General features: G+C 41.7%; 1 protein-coding gene across 1 annotated transcript; it reads left to right on the top strand.

Moving 5' to 3' along the window:
* The first annotated feature begins 168 nt into the window (after positions 1 to 168).
* Positions 169 to 2,499, top strand: TRIL (TLR4 interactor with leucine rich repeats). The gene has a single exon (XM_026080455.1). It carries the CDS (start codon positions 169 to 171, stop codon positions 2,497 to 2,499), a length of 2,331 nt encoding a protein of 776 aa, XP_025936240.1.
* Positions 2,500 to 24,167: the final 21,668 nt, after the last annotated feature.

Genomic DNA, 24,167 nt, shown 5'->3' with positions numbered 1-24,167 from the left:
CATGGTGTCGCGCACGGCCACCGGCGGCCGCCGCGGCTCCCGCCTGCCCGGCGCGGAGCTCGTCCCGCGGAGCAGCGCAGTAGGGGCCCGCTAGCAGCCGCGGAGCAGCGGTGGGATGCAGCAGCGGCACAAAGCCGGCGGGGGAAGCAGCCCACGGCTCGTCCCGGCATGGGGGCGCCGCGCCGGCTCTGCCTGATGGGGCTGCCGCGGGTGCTCTGCTGCTCCATCCCCCTCTTCTTCCTGCTGCTGCCCGCGGCGGAGCCCATCTGCCCCGAGCCATGCGACTGCCAGCAGCACCARCACCTCCTCTGCACCAACCGGGGCCTGCGCTCCGTGCCCAAGGCTGCCGAGCCCCAGGATATCCTCACCTACAGCCTCGGGGGCAACTTCATCGCCAACATCTCCGCCTTCGACTTCCACCGCCTGGCTGGGCTCCAGCGCTTGGACCTGCAGTACAACCGGATCCGCTCGCTGCACCCCAAGGCTTTCGAGCGCCTGGGCCGGCTGGAGGAGCTCTACCTGGGCAACAACCTGCTGCCRGCTCTGGCACCTGGCACCCTCAGCGCCCTGGCCAAGCTGCGCATCCTCTACGTGAATGCCAACGAGATCGGACGCCTCAGCGCCACCTCCTTCTCCGGCCTTGGCAGCCTGGTCAAGCTGCGCCTGGATGGCAATGAGCTGGGCTCACTGGGTGACTCCACTTTCTCGGGGCTGCCAAACTTACTTTACCTGCACCTGGAGTCCAACCGCATCCGCTGGCTGAGCCGTGGCGCCTTCACTGGCCTGGCTAAACTGCGCTTTCTCAACCTCTCTGGGAACCAGCAGAGCTCCCTTCACCACCCAGATATCTTTGGGCCACTACACTCCCTCCACACCCTGCTGCTGGCCAGCAACAGCCTGCAGCAGCTGACGGGAGGGCTCTTCCAGCACCTGCCTGGCCTAGCAAAGCTCTCACTCAGTGGAAACCGGCTGTCTCAGCTGGCTCCGGATGCCTTCATGGGGCTGGGCTTGCTGAAGGAGCTGCGCCTGGAGGACAACCTGCTGAGCCACCTGCCCGCTGCCCTGCTGGAGCCGCTGAGCAGCCTGGAGGCGTTGGATTTGAGCCGCAATGTGCTGACCACCCTGCACCCTGCCGCTTTCGGCCACCTTGCCCGCTTGCGGGAGCTCAGCCTACGAGACAACGCGCTGGCCACGCTGCCCGGCGAGCTCTTTGCCTCCAGCCCGGCCCTCTACCGCCTGGAGCTGGAGGGGAACGCCTGGAGCTGCGACTGCCGCCTGCGTGGCCTCAAGCACTGGCTGGGGGCCTGGCACTCCCAGGGCCGCCTGCTCACCGTCTTCGTGCAGTGCCGCCTGCCGCCCGCTCTGACTGGCAAGTACCTCGACTACCTGCAAGACACCCAACTGCTGCCACCGCCTGATGGCACCGCCTGCCACAATGGCGCCTCTCTTTCCTCTGCATCCCCTCTACCGCCAGCGGAGGAACAGCACTGGCTGTTGCCAGCTGCCGAGGGGCTCAGCAGCAACAGCAGTGGTGGCCCGGGCCTGCCCCGTGGGCCGCCAGGGGCTCCGCTGTCCACCTCCACGGTGCGCTTGCTGGGGGCACCCAAGGGAGCAGCACCGCCAGTGGGGGGCACCACCAGGGCCAGCCCCACGCTGCTGATGCCCGCTCGCCCGGGGGGCTCCCAGCCAGCACCGCCCAGCGCAGCGTGGCCGCGGCGGGCCGGCAAGGCTCGCTCGCCACCGTCTGCCGGGGGCCCGCCGCTGGTGTCCGACCCGTGCGACTTCAACAAGCTGTTCCTGTGCAACCTGTCGGTGGAGGTGGTGAGCTCCAGCTCGGTGACGGTGCGCTGGGCGGTGCGGCCGCACCGCAGCCCCCGGCTGCTGGGCCCAGCGCGCTTCCGCCTCCTCTTTGACCGCTTCGGCACTGCCRTCAAGTTCCAGCGCTTCGTCTACCTGCCGGAGCATGGCGAGCCAGCCGCTACGCTGCGGGAGCTCCGCCCGGACACCCCCTACCTTGTGTGCGTCGAGGGCGTCCTCGGCGGCCGCGTGTGCCCTGTGGCACCGCGGGACCACTGCGCGGGGCTGGTCACCCTGCCCGAGGGCGGCACGGCGGCGGCGGCAGCAGGCGGGCCCCGTGGGCCGGACCAGCAGCTCCTCACCCTGGTGCTGCTGGCGGTCAATGCGCTGCTGCTCTTCGTGGCCGTGGCGGCCTGGGCCTCGCGCCTGGTGCGCAAGAAGGTGCTGGGGCGGCGGCGGCGGAAAGCAGCTCCCGTCCACGTCCGGCAGCTCTACTCCACCCGCCGGCCGCTCCGCTCCATGGGCACCGGCGTCTCCGCCGACTTCTCGGGCTTCCAGTCCCACCGGCCGCCCCGCAGCGCCGTCTGCGCCCTCAGCGAGGCCGACTTCATCGAGTTCCCCTGCGAGCGCTTCATGGACAGCGGCGGCGGCGGCGGCGCCCGGCATGGCGACGACCACCTGCTGCAGCGATTCACCGACTAAGTGCGCGAGACTACAGCTCCCGGCAGGCCGCGCGCGGGAGGCGGGCGGTGGCAGAGCGCCGCCGTGCGGCGGGGGCTGCCGGGAGCTGTAGTCCGAGGGGCGGCGGCGGGCTCCGGTGAGCTGAGGCGAGGCGATCGTTGGTGCCTGAGGGCGGCCCGCGGTGTCGCGGCCTCCATGAGGGGGAGCCGCGCCGCGCTGAGCCGCCGCCGGGCCCTTGCTGCGGGCGGGTAGGGGCAGCGGCCGCCTGCGAGACTGGCTTGGCCCATCACCTCTGCTCGGAAGTCTCCGTTTCCTCAAAAAAGATCACTAACCCAAGGTGAAACCCTGACTCTCAAGGTAACAGTTTCTCGCCGTGGAGAGAGCAAAGCGGTGGGAGCTGCTGCAGACAGCACCTGGTGCCTCCTGTGTGCTAACCTCAGAGCCATAAATTTAATATCATATTTTACAGCATGTTTTCTCAGACTGCGGTTGAGAACAACAGTTACGATTAGCTGGCTGGCCCCGTGCGGGGATGGTTTGAATTGACCTTTTCCAAAAGGYGTCAGGCCTTCCTGATCAAACATTTGGATGAAGGATCTTCTTTAATATTGATACATTTGAACTGTGCAACCTGCAAGTCAGCTGGAGGGCTGGAAATGCTCATTTTATGCTGGACAGTTTGAATGATGTGCCTTTTTAACTCAAAGTGAATGCAAGGCAATTTAATGTGCGTGAGTGTGTTTTCATACTTTTTTGTAAATGGGAAACAATAATGCAGCTGGTTAGCTTTACAGGAAAATATTGCTGACACCACTAGGAAAAACTAACAGAGTTTTGTAATATGTTTACAAATGAGCTATTTTTTAATTGTTTTTGAATAAATACTGCTTGGTACTTGTACACTAAATGTGTGCTTTAGTTCTCTGGGTCCATGATGGTCAGTAGCTCACTGACTCTCAAATAATCCATCTTTGTTTCTGCACGAGTGGATGCAGTGGTAAACTGTTGATGGATAAATGATATAAGTGCCTTTCTTCAGAAAAAATAGTAGGTAAGGATATTTCAGAAATGTGAAACAATCTTACCCTAAGAGGCAATTCTCTCTTAGCCTTAGTCTGCTGAAATTAGAAGCTTTATGTACCTCACTGTGAAATAAATCATTTTTGTATGTTAACCTAGGTTCCGTTTTTTGTGTAGCTGAGTGAGTAACGCTAAAGTTAAACCCTTAGAAAGTAGTATATGATACCTGAGGAGGGGGTTTTAATTTGATTTTTTTTTTTGTCTTTTGAGCAATGCTAATCATTTTATGATCAGTTGCTCTCTACTGCTGGGATTTTTGCTTTCCTAAATATTTACAGAATGTGTTCTGTTACTATTAAGTATGGTGGTTTAGTTTACATTAATAATTCTCTCTGTGTGGTCTAGAAGTGAACTAATTAAAAAAGTCCAAACTGTGGTTACATCTGAAATGCAAAAGTTTTAGATGGCTTTTGGTAACTTGTTGAGACCATGGATACTATGCCGGCTCCTTTGAATTTGATGTGCAACTTCAAATGAACTCCTGTGCAACTGAGTGGCTTGAGGAAGTGATTAGTGGACTGTGGAGACATTCATCTCAATATCACGAGTTCATTGCTGACCCGAAGTGTTCGTGACTACAAGTTATTTGTTGCCATAATTGCAAGTAGGCAATCTGGGGGGTTTTCTTTTCAAATGAGCAAGTGTTTGCAAAAGACACCATAGTAACTGGTACCTTCATTTGGAGTTCAGTGAGTGAATGGAGAGAACAAGACTTTGAGTTCTTAGGGATTTTTGTTCTATCTTAATATTCAAATAGTAGGAGAGGAGAGAGTGTGGGAATAGTTGCCTTAACCTTTGCCTTTCAGAGGGAGAAAAGATTTGGGAGTTAAATCTTGATTCTATTCAAGTCATTAGCAAAAAGTCCTTCAGTATTTCATTTTGATAGGCAGCAGTCTTCATGAATATCAGGGGCCAAACTCAACTGTCAGTATATATGTTAAGAGCCATAACATTTATAGATACAATGTTTAATGGAATTTAACCGAAGGAATCCAGAATCAGATCCTTACGAGTCTTAAATTTCTATTCCTTTTTGGACACCTAGGTGCTTTTGGCTGTTTATGACTATCTATGGAATACACCACTGTTTATCATTAGAAATGTAATGGGGATTACAGAGTAAAGCTGTGTATCACACTAACGTTAGCTCTATCACTGGATATTCTTCCAATGGGAGATGCATAGATGCTGTACATGGTTATAATCAAATATGTCAATAAATCCATTTGCTGAAAAAAGTTGGTGTTCTAACATTGATTTAAGAGTGATACAATATGACATAAATAGACCAGCTGTAACTTTTTGATATTACTAGAGTGCAGTTTCTTAGGACTGCTTCAGAGTTCCTCTTAGTTCATTCTGTCTTGTCTTTTCAGTGTGTTTTTCCTATATATTATGTTTTCTCTTTTGGTTGTATTATGTTGGGCTAATGCAAGATAGTTTGGGTACTTTATGCAGACAAAGAGAACCTTTCAATATACCAATAATGCAAACTAAATAAAATAATTTTAAATAATTTTTAAAATAATTAAAATGGTCAGAAATGCTGAGACAGGAATAGCATTGGCCCAAGACAGACTAATAAAGTGCTGTTAGATCCTTGAACTAACGATCCTTTCTAAGCAAAATAATAAATGATGAATTGTTTGGGATAATATCAACCTTTTATACTAATAGGAAGTTACAGTTCTGAGGGTTTTTCCATATTATCAGGCTAATGATAAAAACGTGTTGTCATATTGGACATATACATGTTTTTCTAATTAACAGTTCACTGCTGCTTTTTGAGTTTATACAAACCTCTCAAGAATTGCTAGAGATAAGAATGAAATGACTCTTTGTTCCAACTTAGGAGAAGTAAATATGCAGATCTACATAACAAAAAAAGATGGTTAACACAATGAAGTTGGTGACTTCTTGAAAGTCATGTGGTCATATGTACTACAGGAATGCTTAGGCTTTGTGTACTGATGATTTTACAGCTTTTTTTGTTTGGGGGACCTGCACTAGCAAGTGAATGAGGAAAGAGAAATGTCAGTGATATTCAGTGACTGAATGATGTAAATATTACATGGTTCTAGTTTTACCAGTAGTAAAGCATTTATGTATTTTTTCTTCTTTTTAAATGAAGGCCCTTTCAAAAGAATGACCAAAAAACCAGCCCTTTCTAATTGAATGAATCTGTCATCAATTTGTAATCAGAATATTTCTTTTTCTGGCAGAAATAGAATTTTACTGCCCTATCTCCTCCTGGAATCCATGCAGTTTGGGGAAAAGTGTACTGAGTGCTGGTAATTAATTACTAGGCATGTTATTTAGCTCAAAGATTGAAAATCACCTACGTATAGTTCTGTCAGGTATATTGAACTGCTGCTGGGCGGTCTGCAGAAGGTAAGGGCGGTGGGGTTTTTGGCAGCACTGCTTGCTTCAGCAGCCTCTGCACACCTCCTTCTCCCACCCACAATCCCTGACCATCCTCTGCAGTCCCCTGGCACAGTTGTTTGTGAAGCTGTAAGGTGAACTGGGAAATTGGTCCTGCTGGAAAATAACTTTTTCTAGTACCTTCCCTCTTCCTTATTTTTTCAGCCAACTGACTTTCTTTGATCCTGTTCAACTTGCACAAGTATTGGTAGTGGCAAAATGCAGGGGTGCAATGCAGAGCTGTCAAAGAGCAGCAGGAAAGAGTGGCCAAAGATGGGAAGCTGCTTAAACAGTCTTGAGCAGTCTTGACACCAAATGGGTGGGAATTGTTAACCAGCGGGAAACAGAAAATGCTTAAAACTCCTCTACGAGATCCTGAAAACAGCCACTGAAGTTAAAACACATGGCTAGAGAGGAATAATCTGAAGAGAACAGGGTTATAATGGTGTCAGTGAAGGACTACATGTGCATGAAGAGCCCTTGTTATTGAAAAGAACTCTTCTTGACTATCAGAGTCTGTGTTAACAGAGCTGGATTTGTACAAATACGAATTTCTTTATGCAATACCGTCTTCACTTTCACAATGTGCTGCAAATGCCACATTTTAAGGTATTGCCATCATTTAAACCATGGTTTTACGACAAGGATCTCATAAATGCTATATACATCTCTTGTGCTTTATGTTTCTTCTTGTTCTTTCCTGGGTGAGAATTGGAAAATGAGGATTTGGGAGATAAAAAGAAATCCACTGCAGTTTCATCAGTATATTGATTTAATTAGTAAACATACATTTAGATTGCAGTGTATGAGTTCACAAAAAATCATTTGTATTCATGGTAGTATGTGTATTTGCAGTAAACTCCTGCAGTGAACAAGAGAAACAGTACTTCATTTCCAAAAATCTGTCTGCGTACACWGATTCAGATGGCCACCGAGGACATACATATATTGCGTGAGGTCCACAAATCAAGCTTTGCTTAAAAAATGGTTTTTCAAATCAATAGAACAAAATTATATATATACACTGATATACATGATTTTTCACCTGGACAACTCTTTTGATAGGAGTTGCTATATAAATGTTGATCTACAGTCTGATGTCTGTTAAGTAGAAATGGGAAATAAATGTAAGGAAACTATGTGTTTGTTGGGTGCTGGTTTTGTTCTTTTTGTTCTCTTCTAAATATAGCATAGTTTTGGCAGTTTGTCCAAATATTGCTGTTGTGTTTTTCTTCATAAAAAGTTGACTTTTCTCAAGAGCATGCTTTAATTCCCATAGAAAATAAATTCCCATAGAAAAACAGTCAATTGTATTTGAACACAAATATTTATCTTAATATCATTCTACATGAATTTATTTATATAAATGCTCCATGATATGTTTTATTAAAATAAATCTATATCTATCTCATTTGTTTTTATAAACAAGGCCGTAAAAATTAAAATGAGTAATACAGTATGAATAAATAGCTTGAAGAAAACTGCCTAAATATGTGACTGAGATATTCATTATCAAAGGAGAATCTGACACTTTAAAGAGAATTTGTGATCATTTATAGTATGATGTGTATCTCATTTGTTGTTGGGTATACGTGTACAAGTATCTGAAGGGAGGGTGTCGAGAGGATGGGACCAGACTCTTTTCAGTGGTGCCGAGCGACAGGACGCGAGGCAACGGGCACAAACTGAAACACAGACACTTCCATCTGAACATGAGGAAAAACTTTTTCACTGTGAGGGTGACAGAGCACTGGACCAGGTTGCCCAGAGAGGTGGTGGAGTCTCCTTCTCTGGAGATATTCAAAACGCGCCTGGATGCAATCCTGTGCAAGGTGCTCTAGGTGACCCTGCTTGAGCAGGGGGGTTGGACTAGATGATCTCCAGAGGTCCCTTCCAACCTCAGTGATTCTGTGATTCTGTGATTCTGTGATTTTAAGGTGAATTTATCTGTAATTTGATAATCTATGTGTAATAATTTTATATCACAGAAATAAGCTATTAGTCCAGAGTTGGGGAGGTCCCCAAGCAGATACATTTTAAACTCATTGAGTATTACAAAGAAATCTGGGTACTGTTAAAAGCACTAATACTTACTAATATATTGTCCATTTTTTCATTGCAAAGCTCTTTTGAAGTTGCTGCCAGGCACAGTAGTCCTTTAGCTAATACAATAAATGGTATCCCTTGGCTTCAGATAAATAGGTGCAATCCTTAAGTTACCTTTTTTTAGTCTTCAGACAGACATGTTCTCAAATGATGTTAATATTTTTTCACCTTCACTGCTCTTTGGAGATCCATCCATGTGGATCTTATACCAAGATAGAATCCRAACGAACATTAGAGTAATCTGTCGGTCCGTATATGTATACCACCTTGTAATGTTGCAAGTGTTTACAGGTTGTGAAGAGAGGTTTTTATTTTTTATAACCTTAGAAGAATTAATGACCAGCAAAACATGCACATAGGGCCATAGCTGTGCCTTCTAGCTATGTCAGATGTATTACTCTAGTATAGCTCCTTGTACATCAGTCTAGTCTAGTACAGTTCATGTTATTTTGTCATTAGAGACTTGATTATTAGATTTGAATTATGTATTAAGTAAATACAGTGGATAAGCTTTTTTGTGAAGTACCTGGCAAAAATCCCATTGGCAAAATTTTTTCTGATTTATTTAATTAACTCATCAAGTATGCAGTTCATTTCTTTGTCAATAGTTTAGTATATGTTTGTTTAGTTCTAGCAAATGTTTAGAAATCATTTGAATATTTAAATGAAAGTCTGGATACATGTAATAGATAAAAATTATATACAGAAAGATAATGGGACGCATTTTCTCTCTGAGAGACAAATTTGTCTCCTATGGGACAATATTTCAGGGATGTTGTTGTCTTTAAAATAAACCTGAATGCATATTTTAAGTCAAGAATGGTATTCTTTTTCATTAGAACATGAAGAAGATAGAAAGGTTGTAAATAATTATATGAATCTTTTTTAATCCCATGGAAGTAAGAGAAAACAYTGGCATTCTATTAACAAATTATATTACATGAGGGTATGTGTGCATCCTGTTTGGATCCAGAAGAGTTCAGTGAAATGATTATACTGCTATCACTCTTAAGATAAAAGATACACTGTCACACTTCTGTAGTTACTTAGCATAGTAGCAGTCCTTATCTGACTACTATAAAATATTTTGAAATAAGGGAAGATACTCAGTGGTGATGCCTATCATATCAGAGATCAGAAATAATTAATTTTACTTTAGAGGAATATACTCAAGAAAAGCATGCTTTCAGAAAAAAAATATTTGTTTTCTTTATAACTGAGAGATGACATGGGGTATTTGCCATTGCTGTATCATGATCTCAGTCTCTAATGCATATACTACAAGACAAGACTCATATGTTAGACTTATGAGACAATTTGGAGTGTCGCTCAGGACATATAGCAGATGTTTTAGTATGCCATTTTTGGCAGAAACAGCTTGATCCTGCTTCTGCTTTTACTCAGTGAGAGTGAAATGAGTTTAAGACTCTTAATGCAGGTACCGACCAACAGGTCTGTGGCAATAGACTTGACTGTATTGCAGAATTGTGCTTTAAAATCTAGTGTTCATCTTAAAAAAGAAAAATATTTTCAGCTCTCAAGTCTGATCAGCTTGGAGTGATGAATCTGGTTGTTAACTGGTATAAAGATGTCCTTCTCAGCTGATAATTACCTAAGAGCCAGAATCCTTCATGTTCGTTGTAGTGAGTTGTTGACTCTGAAACCTAAAGATGCCAAACCAGACATCAGCTGTTTCATTGCTAATGACACTGTCATAAACATCCAATTAACTTATTTTCCCCCAAACCAAACTTCTCTACTTCCTCCTGTTGCCTAAAAAAAACTACTTACTGTTTAAATATTTGTCAAAACCTTCAAATTTTCTCTCTCACAGCAGCTGTGATGCATTAGATTTTGACAATATAAAAATCTGCAACCTGTGGTAACTTTATAATGCCAGAGGGACACGAAAAACTCAGAGATGACTGGACTCACTGAATTCAGTATGAAGATGAATAATGTAGTAAATGTATCAACATATCTGGAAGTTGTCAGTAGTATCTATAAACCTGTGGCAGATTCAGGGATCCTGATTGTACAGTCTGCAGTACGCTTGTGCCTTACACCTGACTGCTGCCACTGCTGCAGCACTAACTGCTTCTAAGGCTTTACCAGTTTTCACAGGGTTTCCTTCTTCAATAGAACAGATTAGGGATATTCTGTTCATCCTGGTATCCATTCATTTATTTGGATTTTCTTATTTCTGTATTTTTATTTTGCGTAATGAAAGTTTTGGTTTTGGTTGTTTTGTGTTTTTTTTTTTTTCCTGGTTAATGAACATAATTCTATCAGAAATTCTGACGGGGGGAGCTTTGCAGCATGTGGAATGGGACAGAGAGAGATAAAGTTAGAAACATTTTTGTTTGTTTTATCTGATTTTAAAGAGAGATAATTGCTGTTTAAAATAGAGTCTGTACTTCTTTTAGAAAGAAAAGGATGGAATAAATGAATTTTAAATAAATCTTGTTTAAACAGAAGTTATTTTATTCCTGAACAATTTGCAATTGGAATGATTTGCTGTAATCTTACTGATACTGTTCTGTTGGCACAAAAAAAAGTATAGTGGCTTCAGGTTTTCCTAGCAGGATGTATCCCTAAGAACCTGAGACTGCAGAGGTCCAGTGGGAACCAAAGACTTGCCTTCCTTCCATTTCTGTGGCTCAAATGGAAAAGAGATTCAGAGTCAGCATCTTTTTCACTGGAATGGCTAAGAATTTTATTTATCCTATAACACTAGATTTATTGACCTAAGCATATTTTAGAACTTTTGAGTTAAAAATAGAGAGTTTTACACTAAAGGCAGCATCAAAAAACTGTCATTTTTGAAGACAAAAAACCCTTAACTTTCCTCTGTAAAAATGAAGTCAGCACAGACTGAAGTAACTGGCAGTTTGCTGAAGGTGTTAATAGGTCTTTGAGGTGTCTGTAATATGCAACTGGGTACACTTTACTCAGTTAAATTAGTTTCTCATATGTTTTATTTAGAGGTATTTAGAATATGTCCCTGGCTGAAAATATTAATAAATTACAAACTGTTAGCTTTTAATGATACTGACCTACTTAGATTCTGGGTGCATTTGTTGTTTAAATTTGTACTTGCGAGTGCACCTGAGGCTTTCTTGAATTTCAGTCTGATCATATGTCTTTACACAACCTGTTAAAATTGCCTACCATTCCCATTAGCACCACTGTGCCTGGAATATTGCTGACATTCTCGTTTACAGCTTTTCAATCTTAGCTTTTTCACTTGTGCAATGATAGAAAATCATCTTAATCTACGAGCTCCTAGACTTTGTGATAAGCAATTGCTTATGAAACAAGAGAGCTGACAGTTTACCCAGCCTCCCAAACAGAGCCAAACTGTAACAACCAAAACTGTGATTTTTTGCTGTGGTATATAACTGCTGGACTAGAGTTTTGCAAATATACTACAGCTACATAAGTTATATGCTACCAGTAGCAACAGGAGCAGCAGCTCCCGGCCACGTGTATGTACTGGAGGAATCATTTGGCTGCTCAGGTTGGGAACTCCACAAAATTTGGGAACCGATAAAACATCACCAGCAGTGATTTTGTAACAGTAGGACTTGCAAGTTATTTTTACTGTGCTTCTTTTCAAGGTGTTCTTTGTCTTCTCCCTTGTTTTATTATCTTTGTCTGGCTACAGGTGTTTGGATTAATGCAGCGACAGTGACTGAAATATATGTTTAAGAATGCTGAGCATCCACTATGTCTGAGAAGTTGCAGGTGCTTAGAAAATATGAGGCCTTAGAAAATACGCAAGAATAAATTTGTGGAGGCACTCAAGTTCCAATGTTTTGGCCGTTAGGTGGATACCTATCCAAATTCGTATGTGCTTATCATCCCTGTTTATCTCCTTATTCTGGTTACTGGAGTAGCTGTATTTTGATTCCCTTTGGGTTCTGTAATGATGTTTCAAGCTTTGTACCTCTTCTGTTGCATTTGGACCCGGTACTGGCTATTGTAGCCACTCAGATTTCATTTCTGTCCAGAGCATGTGGCCAGTAAACACACTGCATACTGTTTGTATGTAGTATGAACAAAGTACAAGAGAAAAAGGATTAATGAATTTAGAAAATTATGGCTCTTTCCTAAAGCTTTACCATTCACCTGACAATAATCTAGGCAGACAACCCTAGGGATTTGTAATCTTATCTAATTCTTCTGAAAGACTGCTGCCTCTGCATTGAGAGAGGAATAGCTGTCGAGTTCTCCTGTTCTGCATTTGTGATCTTTCTGTTTTGAATGGAACTAGTTTCTTAAGCTTCTTTACAGAAGGAGGTAAAACTCTGACATAAGGGACAGTGTTGGAGCTTTTATCACCTGTATACATCCTCACATCAAAGAGATTGTGTAGCTTCCTGTTTTTCAGACAGTGCCCTTTTGACCTAAAATGGTCAGAATCAGATAGAAACAGTTGGAAACAGAATTTTTATTCAAGAATCTCAATTATCAAACCAACAGCAATTCATACATTGCAGAGAGGAATTCCAAATCCAGCATACTTCTTCTCAAAGACACTAATCTCATTTTACACCGCCTTCTCTTTCTAGTCCCCAAGGGAAGTACTGTCTGCCTTTCRCAGCACTTAGTTTCTCCCTTGAAACATGCCTCCCCTCAGTGCGCTGCTGGGATTTGCCTGCATTTTTTCAGAACTCTTCTTTTTTGCTTCTTTTTGTTTGTTTCCTGCTGTGTAATAATAGGTCCCATCCATGTCTCCTCCTTCTTTGCCATATTAAGTTTTTAAACTTCAGAATTACTGCAACCAGACCATTACAGGAGAACCTTAGAAACTGATGTCCTTTATGTGTTTTGAAGTCAGTGGTTAAAATTGATGCTTATCTGCTTAACTGGAACGCTGAAATGTTTAAAATAAACTTTAATAATTCCTCTGCTCTTTTGGGGTCCTGAAATTCTCAATTTACTCTTTTAGAAAACTTTGTGTAGTTTTTCTGAGTAGGGCTCAGTCATCTTTTCCATAGAAGCCTTTATGTCTGACCCATAAATAAAAACTTCCAAAGAGGAAATACTTTGCATCTGAAAAGGTTGAAATAGCACGTATTTTCCTGAGGGGAGAGAAACCCTCTCAATTGCTCCAGGAAGAGTTTATTAACCATCCATTTAAAATTATTTACACTTAAATATTACTTTGCAAAAGGGAATGTTTTGGAGAACAGCTGTGGTGTAGGTTGGAGTATGTTTACTACATATTACTAAAAAATGTAGACTACAGGATTACAGCATACATAAAACCACAATTGGTTACTAATTCTCCAAATTAAATTGTTACTGCTAGAATAATTTAGTTAATCAGTGTAAATGCATAATGCCAAATTGGAATAGCACAATGCATCCCAAGCCAATCCATTTTTGTTAATTTCAGTGGATTTATATCAAACCTGAATGTGACCCGGACTTTCGATTTCCCCGCTTCCACTGCAGAATTAATTCTGCATATTGAGAGGAAGTGGTAGTCTATTTAAACAGCAGTCTGATTAAACAAATCAATTATTGATTTCTTTCATGTGACAGAGAGGTTATACTCTCATTATTTGTGACCCAGTGTGTGAAACTAATTAGCTTCTGGAAAATGTTCATCTGTGATTCAGCTACGCCCACTATACTTCTTGGAATATCACATGGAAAATGAAGCTACCAAAAGGAAACATCTGTTTGTATCTAAAAACACAAACATTTCTGAAGTTTAGCAATATGCATTCTTCTTGGGGCTGCCACCTATTATGCACAGCACTAGAGCAAATACCAAAAGAATACTTGAGGTGACCTTTTGTATCAGATTAAACAAAATGAGAAAACACTTGGCAGTCAGACTTCCTCTGTTAGGCCATGGGAAACAGTAGAGTAGAGGAACAGATACAGTAAAAACATATTAATTCAATCTCATTTGCTTTAGAAGAATCCAACAGTGAAAAGAACAACAAACTGTGAAAAACCTGAGGTCTCTGTAATTTGGCGTCTCTTGAAGCCTGTTTAGATTCTCGTGACAAGTGGTATGTCAAGCAAGAAGAACAGGAGAGGATGAAGATAAACAAATGATTAGGAAACAATATGGGGGAAATGTTTTTCTCTCAAAAGCTTTGCATGCTGTTTCTTCAGAAGAAAATATCCCCAGTGGACTGCAGTTTTGTATCAGTGTTCTTATTGCATGTTAACATATACTGTCTTTGAATATTTCTCCACCTATTTCTTTAAAACACCACGTGCATTTCAAGTTCTCTGTGCTTGTGTAAATCCGTGGCTCCCTTGTTTGTTGGTGTGCTGAGCAAAGCTGGGTGAGGAAAACAAGCTGTAGCTCCATAGTAAGTTTAAGCTAGCATAAGCCATAATGCTGTTAAAATAATAGTCCTGTTTGCTTGTGGGTGCTTATTCCTTTCATCTTTCCACTGAACTCATGTATTGGATAAGAATAGCACTCCTGGCATTATACATTGCAGTTGCCATAGCGTTGGCGAGATCACTGGTTTGCTTATTTGCACCTGTGAATGACAATATAATACACAAATAATAGCAGTAGTCAACTCGGCTAAGCAAATTATAGATCTGCGATCAAAGGTCATCCCACTCTGAAAGGTGAACAGATAAAGCAGTCAGGAGGGAAGGGAGGATAAATGCAAATATTTAATTATTATGTTGATTATGATCATTATGTGGCAGGTCTATACACCCAAGGCCCTCACTAAAGAGGTTCAGTAGGATCAATTTTAGAGCTTCAGTGCACTAGGGGTAGCTCGGTTTGGTTTGGTCAAACTGGTTGTTCAGAATCACAGGTGATTCTTTAACTGGCTGTTGCAACCTGACTCCAGCATGCCTTGCTCCTAGCTGCTGCTGCTTTCCATGCTCAGCTGTCCCTCCTACTCAGATCTTGAAGTCCTTCCCTGCATGCAAGAGCTCCATCCCTGAAGGCTTCTCCTACTCTCTAACCAGATGAGATGCAGAGGACAGTGTTCATCTGCCTCCCAAAGAGGAGCAGCTGGAATAAGAGTGGGAAGGCATGAGGACCCTGAGGTTTCCGCCACAGCCGTATGGGCAAGAAGCCCAGAGGACAAACTGAAGCTTCAAGACTGATTGTGCAGCCAGTAGGCAGAGATGGGAAAAAGAGGAAAGCCTGGAGACAAAACTGCAATGAGGGCAAGGAAGACAGCCAAACAGGGCTTGGTGAGGAGAAAAGGTTGCAGCATGTGGGACCTTTGACTGGGTTATGAAAATTCAAGGCCAGAAGCGTTAGCGGGATTGTTTTGGCCTGCTGGATTTTTCCACTCCTATATCCCTGTCTGGCAGTCAGGAGATAGAGCTCTCTCTTTTTTTTTTTGCCCCAGAAGAAAGGAATAGGACCATTTCAAGACTTTCTCAACCACTGCTCCCTTACCCATCTGTGGGTTTAGTTGTCAGAGACCTCTGGAGACAGAATTTTGCTTGAAAAAACAGCCACAGCCACACTGTAGTCCGCCACCTCCAGCAGCAGAGTTTCACTGTATGGCAGTAAACAAGTCTGAAAGTAGTCCAGATAAGATCACAAATTCTTCCTCACTCTGGGGAAGCTGAAAGGAGAGGCACCACGGCCAAACTTCAACCATTGTCAAACAGCTTTGTTACTTGCCCATTTCTCCCTGTGCATGTTTCAGTACCTCCCACTTGATTTGGCAAGTAACATTAGGGTTAGGGCTGTGTGTTGATGCTAGTAAGTCACAAGCAAAAGCAAAAATCCCATTTCTTGGAAAAAAAAGTCGTTTCTTTAAAAGTTGCTGCAAGTTGTGGGAAACTTGCACTACTGAATGAGGTTTATGCTCCCATTGGGCTAATGGTGGTGGCTAGACATTCAAAGATAATCCTTAGCAGATGTAGGTGGGCTTCACATGGAGTTGCTCTTCCGCTTATGAGAGAAAAAGTGAGATGTGGGTAGATGTGCACTTCTTTTCTCAGCCACAAAACACTAAGGTAATTGAGTCATGTAGCTGCTGTTCTGGAGTGAATGGGATGTCCTTCCTCTGCTATCCCTGCAGGTCTCATACAGAGTGTACGGATGTGTGGAGCAATTCCCCACTGAGAGTGACCTACTATCTGCAGAAAAGCTCTTGGGAAAGACTTGACCTCTGGAGAAGGAGTTTCCTAGATTGAGACTTCAGCTGGCGGTGATGTACCCCCAGTGAACCCGGCAAGCTCAGCTCTGAGAAGGGCTCAAGGCACATGTATGCAATCATCCTTTTAAACAGTCTAGCTAGTCATTTGGGGCATTATACGGACTCTGTTCCGTTTTGCCTTTGTGTATGTATTTCCACCTTGAATCCCCTTCTTTTCCACTAAGAGTCAGAGATAAGAAAGAGCCAAAACCCCTACAGACTCTGTAAGGTTGGAGAAGATGCCTGAAACAAGCAATTATGATATGGGGAGAAAGCACTACTGTATGTCCAAGTTAGCAGCTGGATTTTTGAAAGATTTGGAACTCTTATATAGAAATAGAGAGAAGGAAGACCATCACTTCTCTATTTTAACTCATTCTTCTGTCTGTATTTTCCTTCTACTTTTTCTCCATCTAACTCCCTGCTACTGACATTGCTCCTGCACATACGTTAGAGCCCTTACAGTGTTCTCTCTGGCTGGATATTGATTCAGCTTTTGTGCTGCATTGAAAAAAAAAAAAAAAGAAAAAAGAAAGAAAAAAAAAGGATTCATTGTATTTTGAAGATTCCCAGCATCTATGCAGACATGCTGATTTTCTCATGGTAACTCTGACCCATTTCCTGAGCACAGCTTCTCCCTTCAAAAAATGGGAGGCTTACAAATCTTCTCATTTAAGCCTGTTGAAAAGTCTTGGTTCAAGCATGTTTCCTCGGAAGTTCATCCTTGGGGATACACTATTTATCTCTTCAGAATCTTGATGTCGTAGCACATAATTACACAGAGTTGGCATATTACCATAGGATTATAAACATGCTACTCTTTAATTTGATGTACAGAGCTAGATGACATGCACAGTCTTGGCACATGTTTTCTCTGCCTTAGTTTCCCTAGCAGTCTGCAACATCCTTTGGACTCCAGGCCTCTTCTCACTGTACATGGTTCCTCCTGAAAAATGTGGAGCATTTCTAGGTCAGCTAGTCTTCTCTGACCCTGTTCTCCCTTTTTAACTTCATCCCCTTTCCCAGTACGAAATCACGCTTATCTCATTCTCTCCCTTGTCCAAACATCCTTGTTTGACTTGGTGAATGAGTTTATATGTCTCCTTCATAAAATTTGGAAGTATGTTTATTCTGAAATTAGTAATTTTCAGTCCCCAGCCACTTCCATAGACAGAGATAAAAAGTTGTTATATTAGATTTCAACCTCATTGTTGATCCAGGCATATCCAGTTCAGTAGCTGACGCTGTGTTTAAAGACTGAGTATAGACCCTTGTGTAGCAAAGTCATGAAATAATCCGTATGAAAAATGCTGTCTTTCCTGTGCTCAGATATTCAGTGCTATTTCATAATTATGTCATAACTTCAAATAGAATATATTCCCACTAATTATTTCAACAGGAAAATATCTTTACACGTGAACATGCCTTAGAGCCTTAGGGCCTGCCTATCCTAATGGGTTAAGTTGTGAGGAAGCTACTTTAGGAAGGTGCAGTAGAGAGGCTTCCCTGAAAACTGTGGCTTACTTCAGAACAGGGTTCAGTCGATAGGAAGACATCTGAGCTGGAAACTAAGAGTTTAAGGTTATTGGCCTTTCTGTTTTTTTATTGTTTACATTAGTCAAGCACCTGAATTTTCAAGAAAAAAGTAGAAGTGGAATAATTAATACTGTTTCAATTACAACTAGCTTTGATAGTTGAATGGGTATTTGGGAATACATTTTCTACTTTGTTAAGGTACGTAATTGCAAACTCTATTGATTGCATGTCAGTTTGAGTATTCACATATTAGTTACTAAGCTTACCCCATCTTGTCCCAGAAGGCAGCTTCAGCTCTTTGCTTAGCCAGAGCTGTTGCATAGCCAAGACGAGGCCGTGCCTCCAGGATTTACCTCCCCACTCCGTATTTTCCTTGCAATACTGTTGTTAGTGTGGCCATAATTTTAGTGTTACTTCCTGATCCAGTTTTCCTCTAGGACTCAAATAACAGCGAACAGTGTAGTTTTTCAAAGTTCTTTTTCACCATGTTTTCTATCACTATATTTTACCAGAAGTAACAAACTGAAATATACTTGTCCAGCAAAGAAGTTATAGAATTAGCGAGGAGTTTACTGATCTCTCAGCCCTAGCCACTTGTATTATAAATAGTAACTGAAGCTCTTTTACCTTGCACTGTAAGCTGGTGGCTCATTGAAGGGACGGTCTAGGAAAAAAGATATTGCTACAGGCAGTTTGGCTGGTTGAAGACATGTTTTTTCCCCTTATCAGTAACAGTATATGTGCTGCTGAAGTTCATTAGATGAAAACTGAATGTCTCCATTGTCTAAGCACTTTAAAAGTCTAGCAATGGTTGGTTGGTTTGTTGTTTTTTTCCCCCAGAATGAAAGCGTCCTCTTCATCATCTTAGCTGGATTTCACCTTGGTAACTCTTAAGCCTGTTCAGATCACTTTCAGCAAACAAGATGTTTGCTAAATTATGTTGTTCTTTCTATTTATAAACTGTCCATGATCAGTCTGTTTTTCCCACGCAGTACCTGAAACAATTCAGTAAATTTTTGTTATGATCAAGTTTTCATTTTCTCTTCTAAGTGAATAGTTGCAGTATTAATCTGTGTTTTAGTATGCAATATTATAGCTAAAACCATAGCTGGTATTACAAGTAGTCATTTAAATTACATGGAACCTTCTGATCAGATGGGCCCACCTTTGAAATTGCTACTTCCTCCTTGGAGTAATCTTGTTTTATCATCACAACAATTACAGTCACTTTCTCTGAAAATACATGCCTAGACAGCCACTGACACTGGATCATGTCCAATTTAGAAGTCAGAGTAATTGCCAGTAATTTGCCCAGCTGTAGTCATCTGTGCTTTTAATTTCTTTTGCTTCAATTCTCCTTGTAGTTTCACTTTGATCAGCATCTAGGAAGAAGAAGTAAACAATGATTAGTATTGGTCTGCACTTGCAGTTGCTCTGTTTTGTTTTGGAGGAGGGTTATGCAGAAATGCTGAAGGGAATAGAAAAAAGGTTTTCATTTACACTTCCCCTGTGCCCTTTTAGAGCCCTCTCACAGTGAATTAAAAATCTGTGGGTTTTTTTTTTTTTTTGCATCCCCAGAGCAGCATAAAGAAGCCTCAGCAGCACTGTAAGTCCCAATCATAAAAAACTGTGAGCATAAGTGAAACAGTAGATTTGGTGTTCATTTGAATTTGCCTTCAATAGTTCAAATCATCATGGTTTCCATTTTAAAAAATTTTCTGTGAGAGGGCTGGAAATGTACTTGAAAAGTAAAAAAAAAAAAAAAAGCTTTCTTATAAAAATTCAGCACATCAAGAGCTGGATATTTTAAGGAAAGTATTTCTGTAAAGCTGTATGTTTGAAATGCTGTCATGGAAATCAGGCTGTAAGACTCAGCCCCAGAAAATATTGCTAGATAAAGAAAGTTTTTTTTGTTTTGTTTTTAATGAGGGAAGTCTTAGATATGAATTTTAATGTTTATCTTCCTGATCGAAATGCAGAATGTAATCTTGTTACATGTGATTTTCTGGCTTGATTTAATGGCTTCTGGACAGTCTTGACAATCCTTCCATATGCTGCATAGTTCACCATCGAGGCCCTGAGCACTAGATAGTGCTTTTGTTTCTCTTAGCATCTGATGGGATGTATTTGGTTGTATAAAAACCTTTGTGGATAACAATTTTTGTAAATGGAAATCAAGAAAGAGTGACCAAGCTACACAGGTTAAAAAAAAGAAAAAGAAAGCATCTTTAAGCAAACTAACCTTCTAAAGTAATTTTACATGTACATTTATGCCAGAGCTAAAAAATTTAGCTGTCCTGAAAAATCATGTTCAAACATAAAACATTTGAGGTAATTTAATAGTTGGCACTTAAAGTAACTACAATTTGATGTTCAATTCAAACCAGATGTTTATTTTTTGCAAAAAGTATATTCTGTTGTCAGGGGAGAGAAAAAGCATTCAAGGTTATGGAGCAGACATTTCTTGCTGCAGTTGATTAGAGCAAATTACCAAGAGCTGCACTTCACATTTGAAACATTGAGGTGTTTATGATCTCAGACCTCAACAATTAAAGAAAACAAAAATAAAGGGATTGAAAGTTTACATACTGTGAGCAGTTAAACTGCAGGAATGTTGTGGATCCTAACAGCTGGATTCTATTTGAACTTAAAAAGTTTAATAGCATAAGCTTGCACATCTTCTGTTCCACTTCAGAGGATCATCTGCCAGATGGAGAAGTCCCCCCTCTCATTTCCTTGTACATGTAACAAAATAACAATCTTGTTATAGAATAAAACCACTTAATGTACTGGAGAACCAGTACTTTTAAACAAGGGAAAGATCTATACCTCTTAGAGAAGATGAGTTTGAAGTAAAGGGAACAAAAATAATAAAACATCCAACTTCAATAGTTTAATGTTTGCAGGAAAGTTATTTTATTCAGGTACTGAGCAATCTGTTAGCATTGACGCATACAGAAATCTGCGTTCTTGGAAAGCAGAATATGTTAGTGAGCTCATGTACTATAGAACCTTAAAACATGCTCCAAAGTTATTTCCTGCTCCTTGTTTTGAATGATAGGTCTCCTGTCGCCATGCTAATTGGACACTTGACAATGACTCCTCTGTACATTGTCCAAACTAATATTGTGATTTGGAAAAAAATTTAGAGAAGAAAGAAAGAAGGCAAAAAGCAAACCTCATTCAAGACAGTAGTAATGCAGGAACAGGGCTGAAAGCATTCAACAACATGCTAGACCTTGCCCTAAGAGGAGCTGCAGTTTGATGCTGTTCAGGCTCTTGCTTCTGTCTCCAGTCACACACAGTGTCTGCAGAGACTGTCTGTGGTGTGTTGGGGAATGAACAATTCCTGTCTCATGTCATCAAAGTTGGCTTCCCAGGAAGATACTGGTTCTGCTGTCTGTGGGACCCTTTGTACTCGTGAAAGGAGAGGAGGGGTTGCTTCTTAGCCATGTATTTTAACAATGCTAATTAAATAAAGATACCCACAGTGCACTGAGTAGCATTAATTACAGCCCTTCTTGCAGAGAGAGCCCGTGTGTGTGTGGTGGAAATCTCACAGAAGCCAAATGACGTAAATGCGGGGTAAGTGCCTGTGCTGGATCCCCACCAGGTCCAGTTTGAGTAGGAGCTCAAGAGGGAAAGTCCTGCTGCTGACCCATGGCCTTTCAGTGTGAAAAATGGAAAACAAGTCTCTGGACCAATCTTGAATTGCAGGCGGTTGTATGAGATGACTTTCATGTAGACAGCTTCCATAAAGTGTAGTGCAGAGTCTCGATGTTCAGAGAGGAGTGGGAAGCCAAATCAGTGGATGGTCACAGGGCTTCTGTGCTTGGTTTGTAATCAAACAAATGCATTCTGCAATAGAACAAAAGCATGTAGACTTCCAAAGTCTGACTTTGCTATGTTAAAATACAACTTTGAATTTCAACTCTAAGGTCTTCAGCATGATTAAATGATGCTTTAAGCATCAGCTAACTGATCTCTGCTGGAGAGGATGCTGCAACTTTCTTGTAGTTAATGGATCAAGATAGTGAGGCCACAGAGCTGCTGTGACAGATCATTACAACAGTTCATTGGCTGCTAATCCAGCATCTCCCTGTTGCTAAACAAATCACTCCTTATGTAGCTCACATTTTTCACAGTGTGTTGCTCCTAGCAGAAAAAAAAGCCCCTCACTTGAGCCACAGTGAAGTCAAGCTTTTAGAAATTGCTCACCACTCCAGCAGTGTGAAAGAATTGTATGTGATTTGAAGACAGGTGCCCTTGATCTTTTGAGATGTTAATGTCACTCACTTTGATGAGAACTAGCAGCACTCAGCACATCTTTCTAAACTGTAGTAGGAATTGTTACCTGTTTTAGAGGGCTTGAAAGGATGTAAATTGCTTTTATGTTTAGCTTTCTCCAATCCCTCTAAGACATTTCTTCTGTCCAGAAGTAAAAGAATACCTTTGCTAACTTCTGGTCCCAAGCTCCAGCTGGGTTTGAGACTGAAGCTGTGTTTTTCCAGCTCATCTATCACAAGTAATAAGAATTCTGCAGGCTCAAAGATACCTGTGGAGCCCTATTGACTCTGCTAGGGCCTAGCACACTTAATCAGTATTTCTGCTCATCAACATAACATTGACATCATCTGCTTACAAGAGCCAGTGAGCTCTCTGGCCATGCTCAGCAGCGGCTAAAGAAACTGAGAGAGCTGCTATTTAGCTTGGTAAGAGATGTATATCTTAATAAGAGTTTCTCTGTGATTAAATGCCAGCGACAATTATATATTTGAAGATACACTGAGGTTGCAAAAATGTGAATAAAAGCATCCACATACTTTGCTGAAATCTTTTATTGGAACTAACTTATAGGAACATCTTAGCTTATGGGATTCCAGGTGGTATTTGTGTCTAGAAAAATTCTTTTACTCAGACAAGAATTTTCTCAGCTGCACAGACTGCAGCAGTATCTGTGCAATGCCATGCTCTGCTCTCTGGAGAGGAACGAGCGTTTAAGTGGCTAGCAAGAGAATATCTGCAGGATATGCACAGCCCTTTAAACGATCTGTGACTGCAATAAATTACGGATTCCATAAAACTTTGGTGATTTGCGGGCAATGCGAAGTATCACTCCCTGCAAAGTTATCATGGCAATGCTGGCCTCTGGTGGAGCACGGCAGCAGGCTCCAGGAGCCGCCGTAGCAATGCTCTCCCCCTGCTCTGCTGCTGGGGCTCTCCAGCCTCCCTCCGCAAGCTCCTCTCTCTCCGCTTAACTGCTTTTCACCTGCAGAAAGCTAGTACCACCCAGTGGTGCCGAGAATTATTACATGTGTTGGAACAAGTCCTTGTAGACATTTTTTTCATAGAAACTGGCTCTTCTTTAGTAAAATGCAGTGTTATTCTTGGTAGTGGAAGAAGCCATGAGAAATGGAGCCAATAATATCCATAAAGAAGTGGTCTAAGTTCTCGGTTGCTAAATGTTTTTTGCAATGCTGGAAAGAAGAAAGCAGAGTAAAGAATCTCAAAAGTACATGGTATTACTTCCTCTAGATGCAAATAAATTGCTTGTATTTGAGGTGCTTTAAGCTGTTTTGTTTTGGTTCTGCCAATATTTCTGCAAAACAACATGTGGTGTGTGCTAACTTGCAAGCTTGAGGTGTCTGAATACCTGCAAAGTTTGCTCAACTTAAAAAAAAAAAAATCCCTCCTCCTATCAGTGATCACAGTAAGGGAGGAATGACAATGTTGTTTAATGAATGAAACACTGCAAAAAGGTTTCAAAGACTGCTCAAATATAAAACCCTCTTATTCAAGTTTTTTGCCATGGATTTACAAAAAAAAGATGAAGATGTTTCTTAAATATTGTGAGAATGAAAGAAAGGTATAAATGATCATATGTTGTAGCTGCCACATTATCATGAACTGCATTATTTTGTTAAATTCAGTAATATTATGTTGTTAAATTTCTGTAATATTTTTACAGAAAGACTTGAAGTCTGAATCTATTTCTCCTCTTCTTTTTCAATGTGACCGAGCAAAGAACTTGTTTTAAAAGTATGATGATTCAATTCACACTTAGATTTTGAAAATAAAACATTTGTGAGCCTGACAGGGGGTTTTCATGAAACTCTAAAAAAATCCAGCAAAAATTACAAAAAAACCCTTCAACCTAGTGTATTCATTGTCTGATTAGCTACCGTGTGTGAACTATGAAAGTGAAACCAGAAACAAACTATCCCCTCTTAATTTTCAAACTGAGAGAAGTATAAGAATGAGATATACCATAGACAGTGAAAAACACTTAACACAATGGCTTTTTTTTTCTTTTGTGTCTTCATTTTGCAGAGTCTAAAGTCTTCCTAGTACTGTGCAGAAGAATCCATTAAATCTGTTTGCTTTCAC

Source organism: Apteryx rowi, unplaced genomic scaffold, assembly GCF_003343035.1.
Source record: "Apteryx rowi isolate R43461 unplaced genomic scaffold, aptRow1 scaffold_520, whole genome shotgun sequence".
Classification (NCBI taxonomy): Eukaryota; Metazoa; Chordata; class Aves; order Apterygiformes; family Apterygidae; genus Apteryx; species Apteryx rowi.
This window is presented reverse-complemented; position numbering and strand designations above follow the sequence as displayed.